General features: G+C 40.2%; 1 protein-coding gene across 5 annotated transcripts in view; it reads right to left on the bottom strand.

Moving 5' to 3' along the window:
* Positions 1-14,116, bottom strand: part of PTPDC1 (protein tyrosine phosphatase domain containing 1) — a 60,167-nt gene that overhangs the window by 27,161 nt on the left and 18,890 nt on the right. For 4 of the 5 annotated variants that reach the window (XM_088793256.1, XM_088793253.1, XM_088793252.1 and 1 more), the window contains exon 2: positions 8,447-8,534. In XM_088793256.1, the coding sequence (XP_088649382.1) occupies positions 8,447-8,528 (82 nt within the window). In that variant the 5' untranslated portion in view covers positions 8,529-8,534. Of the gene's footprint in view, positions 1-8,446; positions 8,535-9,924; positions 10,081-12,239; positions 12,501-14,116 lie in introns of those variants that run through there. The other variant, XM_088793254.1, reaches the window with a different exon arrangement.

Raw genomic sequence — 14,116 nt, 5'->3', positions numbered from 1 at the left:
ATGTTTTTGTGTGAAACTGAGCATAACAAAATTGTGTGATAAACACGTTCACCTAAGAAGTAAACAACTCCTGGCAAACAACTTCTGGTTATCACCTAAGAAGTAAAAAGGTTCAAGGAAAAAAGGATAAAAGCAGAACTCCAGAGCAATGCCATGAGTAAGTAGTCCGACAGGGTGCCCCGGCTAATACCCTATGCGAGGAGCAAGTTGTGCTATTCCGGGACTCCCTGAAGTTCTTTCTTGCAAGACCAGCTCGCTTCAGATCCGTCATGGGCCCAGTTGCCTCTCCCGTACAAGGAACCTTCTCCATCCCGATTGACTCTGGGACTTGGTTCGTTATTAAATTCTATTCTATTCTGTATAACCTTCTGTGCTTACCAGAGCATTGGCCTCTGGAGGGACATTGGCTCCCAAATAAAACTGTGTTACTCACTCTGTCTACACCTGTGTGCTGGGACTTGGTTCCCCACTCTCGTCATGAGTAACACGCAGGGACGTAGGGCCCTGCCGAGGGGTTAATGCCCCTTGACTTTCAGAAAGAGACTGAAGGGTGGCGACTGCCTTACAGGTGCTCGCAACATCCCCCACTCAAGGGATATATAAGGGAGCTGGTCTTATACCCCCACTCAAAAGCAATCAGACAGTGCAGGGCAGTGCCCCACTTTCCCCACAAAGGTATCAACAGAGCCGATGGGGGAGCTGAAATTCCACCTTATTCCTGTGCATGGAGGCAGCAGAAGTGCTCTACTTTTGTTGCGGTGGTATCAACAAGGCTGAATGGGAAGCTGAGAGTACACACTCACCTGGTTCTTGAGCTACACTTCAACAGGGGGGAATACTCACGAAAATAAGAAGAAATAGGATCCAAAATATCTACAATATGATAAAATATCACTTGTCATACCAACAACCAAGAATATCACAACTCGAATGGGAAGAGACAATCAACAGACATCAAAACAGATAAATGATATGTTGACAATATCTAATAAGGATTTTTAAGGAAGCTATCCTAAAAATGATTCAACAATTACAAATTCTCTTAAAATAAATGAATAGAAATTCCCAGCAAAAAGTAGGTTTTATATAAAAAAGAACCAAATAGAGATAACAGAACTGAAAAATATATAACCTATATAACTTATATATCATATATATATACACACACACACACACACACACACACACACACACACACACACACATAATATATAAATAAAATTTAAAAACTCTCTAGATGGACTCAATAGTATAGTGGAGATGGCAGAGAATATAACGAGTGACCTTGAGGACAGATCAACAAAAATTACACAATTTGAACAACAGAGAGAAAAATAGACTAATAAAAATGAACAGATTCTCAGAGGCCTGTAGGACATTAACTGAAGAGCTAATAGTCGTATGATTGAGTCCCAGAGGGAAAGCAGAGACTGGTATTGAAAAAGTATTCGAAGAAATTATTAGCGGCTGAAAATCTCCCAAATCTGGAGAAAAACTTAAACCTACTTGTTCAAGAAGCTAAATGAACCTTAAATTGGACACAACTAAAGAAATGCATGCCAAGATGCATTATAATAAAACTTCTGAAAACTGAAGACAAAAAAAAGCTTGAAAGCAACTAAAGAGGAAAGACACATTTCTAAGGACCAATCTGAATGACAGCAATTTCTCATCTAAAAGAAAGAAGGCCAGAAGGAAGTGGTACAACCTTTTTCAAGTTTCTTGAGAGAAAATTACTGTCATATGCAAATTTTACATCTGGCAAAAATATTCTTCAAGAATAAGAGAGGAGTGACATCAACAGGACAGAGGAGTAGACAGCTCCAAGCACCCATCCCACCACAGGAACATCAAAACAATCAGAAGCTGTAAGAAACAACTCTGTCAGAACTCTGGAAAATACTAGAAGATGTACAGCAACCAGAAAAATGCTGGATCAAGAAAAAGGCAACTTTAAAATGGTAAGAAAGTTTTGCAACATTTTCACTTGTCCTTCCCCCAGCCTCTCCCCACCTTGAAATATTGTTGTCAATAAAAAACAATGTGACTAGACTCTAAATCCCTCTACTAATTCAGTTTAGAGGAAATACCATGTGGACACAAATCAGTAATATACAGAATGTGGCAAACTCTATTGGAAAAACCTGGTTTCTTCAACAAATAAACTATAAGAAAAAAGAGACAGGGGAAAACCCCAAGTTTCAAAGAGATGTAAAATCAATTACATTACCTTTGTGGGATTCCAATTCAAACATCTATAATTCAATTCAAATACATCCAATTCAAATACATCTATAAGACAACTAGAAATTTGAGTGATGTTTAGATATTTGATAAATAAAGAAATTATTTTTTTAAATTATGGTAATGATGATGTGGTTAATAAATGACATGAAGCAAAGGGAGGCAGAGGAAAAGAGTGGAGGAAGTGAGTGAGCTGAAATTGTTAAGGCTGGGTGATGAGACTTCCATGAGTAGGTGATACCTGTACGGGGAAGGGGTGGTACATTCATGGGGATCTTTATTGTATTCTATATACTTTTGTAAATGTTTGAAATTTCCCAAAATAGGTTTTTTTTGTTTTGTTTTTTCTCAAAAAGTAGTAAAACTAAGGTTTATATCCAGGTCTGTCTCATTCTAAAGCTAGTTCTTGATGAGTTTTCTATTTTTCTTTAAATCTAATTTAAATACTTTATTTATGTATCCCTAATTAAATTTTCCCATGACTCATTAGCCAACATTTAAAAAAATACTTCCCATCCCAACGTTAACCCAATAAAGAATAACTAACTACCTTTATAGATGAAATGCACGTTAAAGAAGTTAGACATAAAATAAGATTTTCATTTTTCCAGATTTTTTCCAAATTAAAAATTAGCTACATTTATACAATGAGGGCAATTTTAATTAAAAAGATGGTTTTTGTAAAGGTAAAAACAGCTTACCTCATGGATCATGGATCACAGTAAGAGGTGTTACAATCTTCCTGAGGGCATTTGGAGATGTGCAGGGATTTTTGTTCTGTAATGTGTGGACATTACTGGGTTCAGTGGGGGATGGGCAGGGATACTAAATGTCATCAGTGCTGGGGCTCTCCTGTGCAATGAAGAGTTTTCTCACCTCTAAAGCCAATAAAATTCCTGGTGAGAAACACCAACTAAGAGGTAACATTCCAGCAGCAGAAAGGACAAGGAAAAAGGTTCATCTGACTCTTGTGCTTGTTAGCTGGAGAGTTACTTAGGGACAAAACCCCATTATTCTACAAGAGAAGCAACAAGTAGACATCATCATTGCAATTTGTTTTAGATAGCACTTCTTTCTCAAGCAGGTAAACTACCCTGTTTCCCCGAAAATAAGACCTAGCCAGACAATCAGCTCTAATGCGTCTTTTGGAGCAAAAATTAGTATAAGACCCGGTCTTATATTATGTTAGATAAGACCTGGTCTTATACTAAAATAAAACCAGGTCTTGTATTAATTTTTGCTCCAAAAAACGTGTTAGAGCTGATTGTCTGGCTAGGTCTTATTTTTGGGGAAACACGGTAACATACAGTAAATCTGAAACACAGAAGCTGTCCACAAATGGTAGCTACCAGTAGTATTGGTCGCTCTGGAGTCATACACAGCACAGACAGACCAAGGAGGACCTAACAAGGTCCCAAGTGGGAAACCCTGGATTTCTTGTTGAAGGAGAGCACCCCCTGGTGGAGTGGTTAGATTCCAACAAGAGCACAATCAACTGAGAACTATTCCAGCAAGTGTTGAATTCTAATACCTTTAGACCCGTACTCCTTTACTTTTCCTTATATTATCTAATCCATACTTAAGAGAAAAAAATCCTGCAAAGTTCCCTATACAGGAGAACTAAAGTGAACTTGGGCAAAACCCAGAGTGGGCAGTAAGAAAATCATGCAAGGGATACTGCCAAGAAAAATTACTCAACATCTCTCTTGGCTGACTGCTGGGAGTAGCAGCAAGAGCAGCGGTGTCAAAGTGGTGGGAAATCAGGGCACGCTCCCAGCTTAGAACTTTTGACTGTAAGAAAGTGTGAGGGGCAAGTGGCAGGCAGAGTTTAAGTCACAGCACCCTTTCTCCTGGAGTACCACATGAAAAATCAAAACTGTGGGAAGGTGGAAAGAGATCTGAGATGACAGAGTAGATAAACAATGTCTCTGCTTCATTCTGTGAACACATTAAAATTACCACTAAGTTATAGAACAATCAACCTGGAGAACACATGAAATCTTAAACAAAAGTTGTATAACTAAGGATATAAAGAAGCCATGTGGAGACTGCTAGGAGGGGCAGAGACACGAAAGGGGTTGGCCCCAAACCTCCATGTGGCGGTTCAGAAGCAGGAGAGATATGTCGGCCACAGAGGTTTCTCGCAGAGTAGCGAGGAACCCAAGCCCTACACCAGGCTCCCCAGTCTGGAGTACTGCTGCCAGGAAGAGGAGCCTCCACAACATCTGGCTGTGAAAAACAGTGGGACGACCATCCAGGTGGGATGGAAAGCTACGGGAAACCCAGACATCCTCCTAAAGGGTGTGCACACAGACTCTCTCACTCCCAGGTACTCACCCTGGGCTCTGGCAGAGGGACAGTGCCTTTGGAGTGTCAGAGGCACATGGGGGAAAGATCGAGGTGTGCAGCTTTAGGGTGAGGGTTGGAGAACAGTAGCCATTTTCCCTGTGTGGGGTCTTCCTTCTGGGCAGCCAGCAGGCAGGCGTGCCATCTTTCCTGTGTTGAGCCTTCCCCCCACACTCATGGCCAAATTCGAATTTGAATTGGTGTGGTGAACTCTGCTGCTACCCCATGCCACCAAACTCCCCCAACACCAGAGGCACTTTCTCCTGAGCAGCCAGTACCACCCACATTGCACTCTTTCCTGGAAAACTATGAGAGCCCATGGGCTCCAGGCGGGTGGCGACTAGTCAGTTCTGGTGCATTCTGAGGCTTTTGTTGAGTAGCTGCATGCTCAGCACTGGTACCAAATCGGAATCTACATTAACCTGGTGACCACAATTCCTCCCACTCTAGTGACTTCCTAAGACCCTGCCTCACCCAACCACAAGAGGTTTTATCCATGTCTGAACCTTAAGGGAGCCAGCTGGTGGCAGCAGGCCTTGGGGTATCCTGGCTTTTTGCGGAGCTACCCCAGGCCCAGTACTGATGGCAGCCATCCTCAATTCACAGCATGGCCTCTCCCACATGCCTCCAACTTTAATACAGGTAGCAAACAACTGCGGATCGCTCTCTAGCTCCTACCAGATAGTTCTCAGTGGGTCATAGGCACTGGGTGACCCAAGCCTGTACTGGAGCCCCTCCCAAGAGGCCCCATAACCAAAATGCTTGGAGGTTGCCTTCAGATCACAGCAGAACACTGCCCAATCAGCCCCACAAGCGGCACACACAATGAGCAGTGTCATCAGACACCGGAGCCTGCTGGGACAAATCCCATTCAGTGGAATAAGTGCCCCGCACAGCAACCCGTAAGCTGTGGATGTGGCCAAACCCATAGCCAGTCATCAGCCTGAAAGTCAATCCCACCTACTGATGTGCCAATAGCAACCAAGGCTCAACTATAACAGAAGGGCACACATAACCCACACAAGGGACACTCCTGGAACACCCGGAACAGGTAACCAGGGAGACTGCTGCTGGGCCCCACAGGGTATCTACTACATAAGGCCAAGACTGGTAGACATAGCAGATCTACCTAATACATAGAAACAAACAGAGAGGCAGCCAAAAGGAGGAAACAAAGAAATACATCCCAAATGAAAGAACAGGAAAAAACTCCAGGAAAAGAACCAAATGAAATGCAGACAAGCAACCTACCAGAGACAAAGTTCAAAACAATGGTTATAAGGATATTCAAGGAACTTAGTGAGAACTTCAACAAAGAGATAGCAAACGTAAAAAAAACCCACATAGAAATCACTCACACACAGACACACACACACACACACACACACTATACACACACACTACACACATACACAATAACTGAACGGAAGAATGCTCTAGAAGGAATCACCAGCATAACAAATGAAGCAGAGGACTGAATCAACAATTTGGAAGACAAAGCAGCAGAAAATACCCAGTCAAACAGAAAAAAAAAAAAAAGAATCCAAAAAAATGAGGATAGTTTAAGAGACCTCTGGGACAACATCAAGCATAACATTCACATCATAGGTGTACCAGAAGTAGAGGAAAGAAAGCAAGAGATTGAGAACCTATTTGAAGAAATAATGATGGAAAACTTCCCTAACCTGGTGAAGAAATAGACATACAAGTTCAGTTAAGCAAAGAGTTCCAAACAAGATGAACCAAAACAGGCCCACACCAAGACACATTATAATTAGAATGGCAAAGGTTAAAGACAAAGAGAGAATCCTAAAAGCAGCAAGAGAAAGGCAACTAGTAACTTATAAGGGAGCTTCCATAAGATTGTCAGCTGATTCCTCAACAGACACTTTGCAGGCTGGAATGGATCAGCACAAAATACTTAACATGATGAAAACCAAGGACCTACAAGCAAGATTACTCTACCCAGCAAAGCTATCACTTAGAATCAAAGGACAGATAAAGAACTTCCCAGACAAGAAAAAAACTAAAGGAGTTCATCACCACCAGACCAGTATTATAAGGAACGTTAGAGGGACTTCTTTAAGATGGGGGGGCGGGGGGGAAGGACCAAAATTATGAATAATAAAATGGCAATAACTACATATCTATCAACAATTACTTTCAATGTAAATGGATTAAATGCTCCACTCAAAAGAAATAGGAGGGCTGAATGGATAAGAAAACAAAACCCTTACATATGCTGCCTGCAAGAGAATCACTTCAGATTGAGTCACACACAGACGGAAAGTGAAAGGATGGAAAAAGATGTATCATGAAAATGGAAATAAAAAAACAAAAAAAGCTGGGGTAGCAATACTTACACAAGACAAAATAGACTCTATAACAAGAGACAAAGAAGGACCCAGTAATCCTACTTCAGGGTATTTATCTGAAGAAACCTAAATGCTACTTCTAAGGGACGTGTGCATCTATGTTCATTGCGGCATTGTTTATAATGGCCAAGATGTGGAGACAGCCTGAGTGTCCGAAGATGGATAAATGGATACAGAGGAGGTGGTACATATATACAATGGAATATTGCTCAGCCAAGGAAGGGAATGGGTTCTTGCCATCTGCAGCATCATGGATGGACCTGGAAGGTACTGTGCTGAATGGAGTGTCAGACAGACAAAGACAGATGTGATGTGATTTTGCTTATATAAGGAATCTAAACAACAAACAAAACACCAACAAAAAAACAGAAACAAACTCACAGATACAGAAAATATTTTGATGATTGCCAGATTGGGGTGTTGGGGGTGGGGGAGTTGGGATGTGGGTTAAAAAAGTGGAAGGAATTAAGAAGTACAAATTGGTTGTTACAAAATAGTCATAGGGATGTAGGGTATAGCATAAGGAATATAGTCAATAATATTATAATAACTATGTATGGTGTCAAATGGATACTAGATTTGTTGGGGTGCTATATGGGACGGGGTTGAGGGGCAGGGTGAAAAAGGTGACGGGATTAAGAAGTAAAATTGGTAGTTACAAAATAGTCATGGGGATGTAAAGTACAGCATAGGGAATATAGTCAATACTATGGTAATATAACTATGTATGGTGCCAGGTGGGTACTATACTAGTCAGGGGGATCTCTTCTTAAATTATATAAATGTCTAATCACTATGCTGTACACTGAAATTAATATAGAATAACACTGAAGGTCAACGGTAACTGAAAAATTAAAAAGGAGGGAAAGGTGAAGGGGAAGAGGAATAAGAGGTTCAAATTTCCAGGTATAAAACAAGTCATGGGGATGTACTGTACAGAATAGGGAATAGTGTCAAAAATATTGTGATTAACATTTTATGGTATCAGATGGTTGCCGGACTTATCATAGTGATCACTTCTGTAGGTGTATAAATGTTGAATAACTATGGTGTACACCTGAAACTCATATAATGGCCAATGGAGGAGAGACAAAAACTGGGATGAGCAGGGCTACTAGAATGCTTCTAAATGTGCTTTATTAGTGACACTGCAAGTAACCAAAGAAAAAAGAAATGAGAACTTGGTTCACAAGTTGGCATTTGATGAAAGGAATAAACAGATAATTTCAGTCTAAGAACAATGCAGGAGATAAACACTATTTTCAGCATTCCTTCTTAAAAGGCAAAGGTCATTATTCAGGATTTTGAAAAGGAATTTTTAATAGGTCAAAATGGTAAGGCATAAATAAATAAAAGGCCAAAGTAGCACCTGCAATTTAGGATTCTAATACAAAGAACCAAGCCTTTTCTTTCATGTCCATTCACCTAGTTTTATTAAACTCTAGTTTGCACAGACAAAAGGTGTAATAAACAACTATTACCTTTCATGTTTGCAGGATGCCCAGTGTTATTCACCAAAGTGGAATATGGCTGTTCATTCTGAGGCAAGACTCCTGCAGCCATGGCAGTCTGTTGGGAAAAATATATACAATTTTTCAGTTTTCCTATAGGATATTCATTTACTAATCATCTATAACGTGCTAGACCTCTGCTGTCTAAAACAGTGGTCGTTAGCTAAGTGGCTACTGAGCACTTGAAATGAAGCTAGTACAGATTTGAGATGTGCTGTCGGTGTAAAAATGCAAGATTTTGAAGAAAGTACAAAAAGAAAGAATGAATAATATCTCACAAATAATTCTTTATATTGCTTCTACACTGAAATATTTTTGACATATTGGGTCAAATAAATTATTAAAGTTAATTTTCACTGGTCGTTTTAATTTTTAATGTTGCTACTAGAAAATCTAAAATTGAATACATGGATCACATGGTGTTCTACTAGATGGTGGTATGCTAGGTAGTAAAGGCATTACAGGGAAAATAAGACATACTCTCCCTTATGCATTTATATAGTCTGTCAGGAAGATAAGATGTAGACACATATAATGCTAATATGTGCATAGTGTGTCACAAGACAGGCTGGGACAAGCAGGAGGGCTGTCCAACTTCAGGGTGGGTGCAAGTCTTCAGGGAGGAATTCACATTTGAATTGTGCTCAAGGAGTCACTTTTATTGTGGACTTAATAGTACACAGGGCAACTGAACAGACCCCTCATTCTTTACTAATTCAATTAAATGAGGGTTTAGTAAATTTATATGACTTTATAGTTAACAGTTTTCATGTGGCTCATGCTAAATTATATGACTAAGTGATTAGTATGTCACTATGATTTCCACTGAGGAAAGTTAAGTAAATTTGTTTTAGATGTCAAAAAAGCAAAAATTGTCACCTTTCTTAAAAGGTCTTACTATGTGTCTGGCTGTGAAATAATATACGTGTGTGTGTGTGTGTGTGTGTGTGTGTGTGTGTGTGTGTCTGCTCCTGGTTCCTGACACAGAGCAATTAAACCCTTATAAACTCCTAAGTGATAAGAGCACTAGGAGCATCTTTTGTTCTAATGAGGCAATCCTGGGTGGGCTCCTGGATGGTTCCTGGACCAGAGCAGGACACCAGAAAGACTAAGCCATGATTAGAAGTTCTCTAGTGGAACACTACCCGACGTGAGCATGCCGTCTGCAATGTCTTTGAACAGTAACACTAATGTCATCACACAGCTCTGGTCGTTAGAAAGCTCTTCATAATGTGGCCACTCTATGATTTCTGCCCATTGGTTCTATTTCTGCCTTTAGAGCCCACACACAACAATAAACCCTTTTTCCCATGTATCTAATGCTGGTGATCATGTTCCCCTCACTCCCAAATTGTATCTTCCCAGACCATACACCAGCAGTTCCTAGCACCACTCTTCCCGTGTAATGGTTCTAGACCTCACGGCCCTGGATACCCCTTTTTACTTACACTGTATAATTACTCATAGCCTAGTGCCCAGTCTATCCCCCAGATGTGGTGTGATCATCAAAAGCCAGAACAAAACGGCTCCTTTGTCTGGACAGTATATGTGGCTTATCATCACATTAGTATTTTCATCAGTTTCAAGACATCAGGATATACCAACTGTCAAAGAAAAAAACTAGACAAAAATGATTTGTAATACATTTTTGTGATTAAAAAATAGGTATTCAATGTGAATAGTTTAACATATATCAAACTCTAAAGTGAAAGAAATGGTACAGAATGAAAAGTAAAGTCCCCACTCCTATCTCCCAGCCCGGGTTTTATTTCCTAGAGATAACAATGTAAATAAATATTGGTTTTAGTTCTTCTGCGGGGGTAGTCACTATACTTATACCACATTATTTTATCATCTTTAAACCATATTATTGAATTCCAGGCATAAAAGGAAATTGGCTCAATATAATATCTATTATACACACAATCATATATACACACACCTTTTTAGAAAAAAAATTACCAAATACAGTGCTTGGACCCATTATAAAATAATTATAATCTTGTTATCGCCACACCTGTGCTGCTTAGAGTTAAACATTCCAAGCATCAGCGTCCAATGGACTATCTTTTCCTTCATTTCATCAGCTGCTTAAAACAAGGGCATATGTGGTTTTGCTGAAAATCTGACCATGTGTTTCTTATAGAGCTCCCCCTGGTTATTAAATGCCTTTCTTACTGACCAAAGAAACATGAATCTTCATTATATCCCTAAGATCTCTCAACTTCTTAATCATACTATGGTCATCTACCAGCTTTATGAAGATATTTTTCCTGAATTCCTGTTCTAAGGTAGACAGGAAGCTTCCCAGGCCCACCACCTAGTTGTCAACCTGGATGGCTTTTACTGCATCCGAGTCGAGGCCACTGGTCCTTAGATTCTGCCTGGCTTTGATTTGTCCTTAAGTAATGTTTTTCATAAAGGGTGAATGGAAGGTAAACTTCCTAAGTCCTTTAATTCTAAAAGTATCTGTATTTTATCCTTGTAGTCAGCTGATAATCTGGCTACTTACAGAATTCTAGGTTAAAAGCCATGCCTTGTCAGAATTTTGTAGGTATTTTCTACAGTATTCTAGCAAACAGTATTGCTGATGAGAAGTGTGACACCGACCTGAGACTTGTAACAGGTAAACTGTGGTAGCTGTATCTTTGGTGTTCTGAAATTTCTCAAGAATATAGATTGGGTGCAGGCCCTTTCCATTCACCTTGACTCATTCCTGATGGGCCTTTTTATATGCAAATTGCATCTCCTTCCACAGCTAGAAGAGACTGTACTCCACATATTATGACAGAAGTGTGTAATATCATTATCTTCTTTTTCTCAGGTGGGAAACCTTTTCTGAGGTCACACATTTCTAGTGGTACAGCTGGGATGCAATCCAGCCTGCATGCACGTGACACCAATCTGCTGTGCCCCACAGATAGATTAACCCAATTAACACAATTTATTAAAAGGTGTGTCTTTTCTCTCTTCCTCATTAACAGTGGGTATTTTAAACCTTTTTAACAGAATCATCTGATTACTGTTGTACTTTGCATATCTTTATTTAGTGAGGCAAAGTAGTTTTTCAGAGGCTTTAAAAAATGAATTTATTGGGGCCAGCCTGGAGGCTCAGGCGGTTGGAGCTCCGTGCTCCCAATGCCGAAGGCTGCCGGTTTGATTCCCACATGGGCCAGTGGGCTCTCAACCACAAGGTTGCTGGTTCAACTCCTTGACTCCCGCAAGGGATGGTGGGCTGCGCCCCCTGCAACTAAGATTGAACACGGCACCTTGAGCTGAGCTGCCACTGAGCTCCCGGATGGCTGAGTTGGTTAGAGCACGTCCTCTCAACCACAAGGTTGCCGGTTCGATTCCCGCAAGGGATGGTGGGCTGTGTCCCCTACAACTAGTAACGGCAACTGGACCTGGAGCTGAGCTGTGCCCTCCACAACTAAGACTGAAAGGATAACAACTTGACTTGGAAAAAAGTCCTGGAAGTATACACACTGTTTCCCCAATAAAGTCCTGTTCCCCTTCCCCAATAAAATCTAAAAAAAAAAAAATTTTTTTAAATGAATTTATTAACAAACTGCCTGCTTCAGAGCTTAGCCCTGTCTTCTACTGGATATTTCCCCTTTCTTACTGACTTACAAGATGTTTTTGTATATTAAGAATATCAATTCTTCATCATATATGTCAAATACCTTTTTTTAACAGTTTGTCATGCCTTAATCATATTAATGGTAGGTTTTGCCTAGCATTCTTACTTTGTGTGTAGTCTAACCTGTAAGATTCTTCCTTTGATTTTTCAGGTTCCAGTGCCACAATGTGAAAGGCTTTCTCCAATACAAGGTGTAAATCCCAACTTAAAGTCTCCATTTTAGGTTGTTACGTATTGGTCCTGTGTTGCAGGTGGATCATACTATTGCTAAAGCATACTAACACAAAGATGACCCATCTTCAAAGAATATCCCGTTTCCTAATAAAAAGTAAAGTAAAAAATTATGTTTATTTGTAAATTACCTGCATTTGTAAAGCTTAAATACTATGGTTTTTTAATCAAACAACACGAATATGTACTTTTTAGGAGAAAGTAATTCTTCTAACCTAGGAAAAACAGTGGAAGAATGGAAAGTTTTAAAAGTCTAATTACACGAGAGTTACTATATATGCTTAAATTCCCAATTTTCAAAGATCTGAGTTACAGTGAGCATTAGCTTGAGCAGCAGAATATTTAAAGGCCTGTCAAAGTCTGAGAGGTCAGACAACCGGCCCCACCTGTGGGAAGTTCTCAGAAGCACACAGTGCACAGCCGCCTATTCTGCAGGTGCTCACCACTCATCTTCCTCTAAGTCTAGTAGCCTCAGTTCCACTGCTCTACAAATTAAATAGCTTTCCTCTTTGCCCAAAGCACCTGTCACACTTTCATCCTGTTTTACCCCACTCAATCCTTCTTTCTCAAGGAAATCCCCATTACTTGTTCAACAGGTCTCATTACTGATTTCTTTTCCTTGTTATTTGAAATCAATATGGCAGCTCCAGACCAGCCTTCATTTTAAGGCTAATTTAGCCCCCACTGCTAAGGTGACATCTGAGGCAAGGGTATCATGAGACCTTTCCTCTCTGGCCTAGTGGCATATGAATTTTTTCCAGCCCTCTGAGAACCCTGGAAATTGCTCTGTCTGCTCCTTCCTGTGTCTTTCTCTGGCTCTGGGTAGTTTGTAACACCAGTACTCAGGCAAACAGCTCCAGCTAGCAAAGACTTGGGGGCCCTCTGCATGTCCCCAGGGCACACTCTGCACTGCTTCCTTCTCTCCAGTACCCTACACTGCAGATTCCAGCCACCTTGGCTCCCTGTGCATCTCTGAGCAGGCTCTGTTTAGGGCCTCCTCTCTGTACTGCAGCCTAGACACTGCTTCCAGGGAGGCAGCTGGCGCAATCTTAGGCTCACCATGTTTGTTTCTCTTCTCTCAGAGGTCACAGTCTCGAGCTGCTTGCTTTCCAACATTCAAAACCCATTTTTTATATATTTTGTCAGGTTTTCCAGTTGTTTAAGGCAGGAGGGTAAGTCTGGTCTCTGTTGTTTTATCTTGATTGAAAGAAGAAAGCCCCCTTGGCCCTCTTCAAATTACTCAAATCCAGGAAAACTCTGCAAGAATGCTCATTATGCATCAACTTTACATAAAAACATAAATTTATAGTTCAACTGTATATAACTGCTGATCAATTATACACAGCTCAATTACGTTAGTACAATCAGAAGTTCTGTGTTTAAATCTTGACTCTGTTCATTGTCAGCTATATGAACCGTTTTGAGCTTCAATCTTCTCTTCTGAGAAACAAGGATTATGTCTACTTTCTTAGGCTGCTGTGAGGATGAAAAGACATATTGTATGTGTACGTGTTTCTAGTACAATGTCTGGCATATAGGTGTTCAATAATCGTTTGTTATTTTAATTTGCAAACCAATATCTGTAGCATCTTTTTGTTTCTTTCCTTTCTTAGTCTGTGTTCACTTCATTTCCCTCTTATTTTTATAAGATTTGTAAAGTATTTACTTCATTACCAGTCCTTCCAGTAGTTAGTAATGGTTGAGCTTTTCAAGAAGATTTATAAGAACATTACCTCTACTCACAACTGAACTTATTTCATGTGCCTGGT

The sequence above is a fragment of the Rhinolophus sinicus genome, chromosome 16, assembly GCF_057876585.1.
Source record: "Rhinolophus sinicus isolate RSI-liver-muscle chromosome 16, RSI-T2T, whole genome shotgun sequence".
Classification (NCBI taxonomy): domain Eukaryota; kingdom Metazoa; phylum Chordata; class Mammalia; order Chiroptera; family Rhinolophidae; genus Rhinolophus; species Rhinolophus sinicus.
This window is presented reverse-complemented; position numbering and strand designations above follow the sequence as displayed.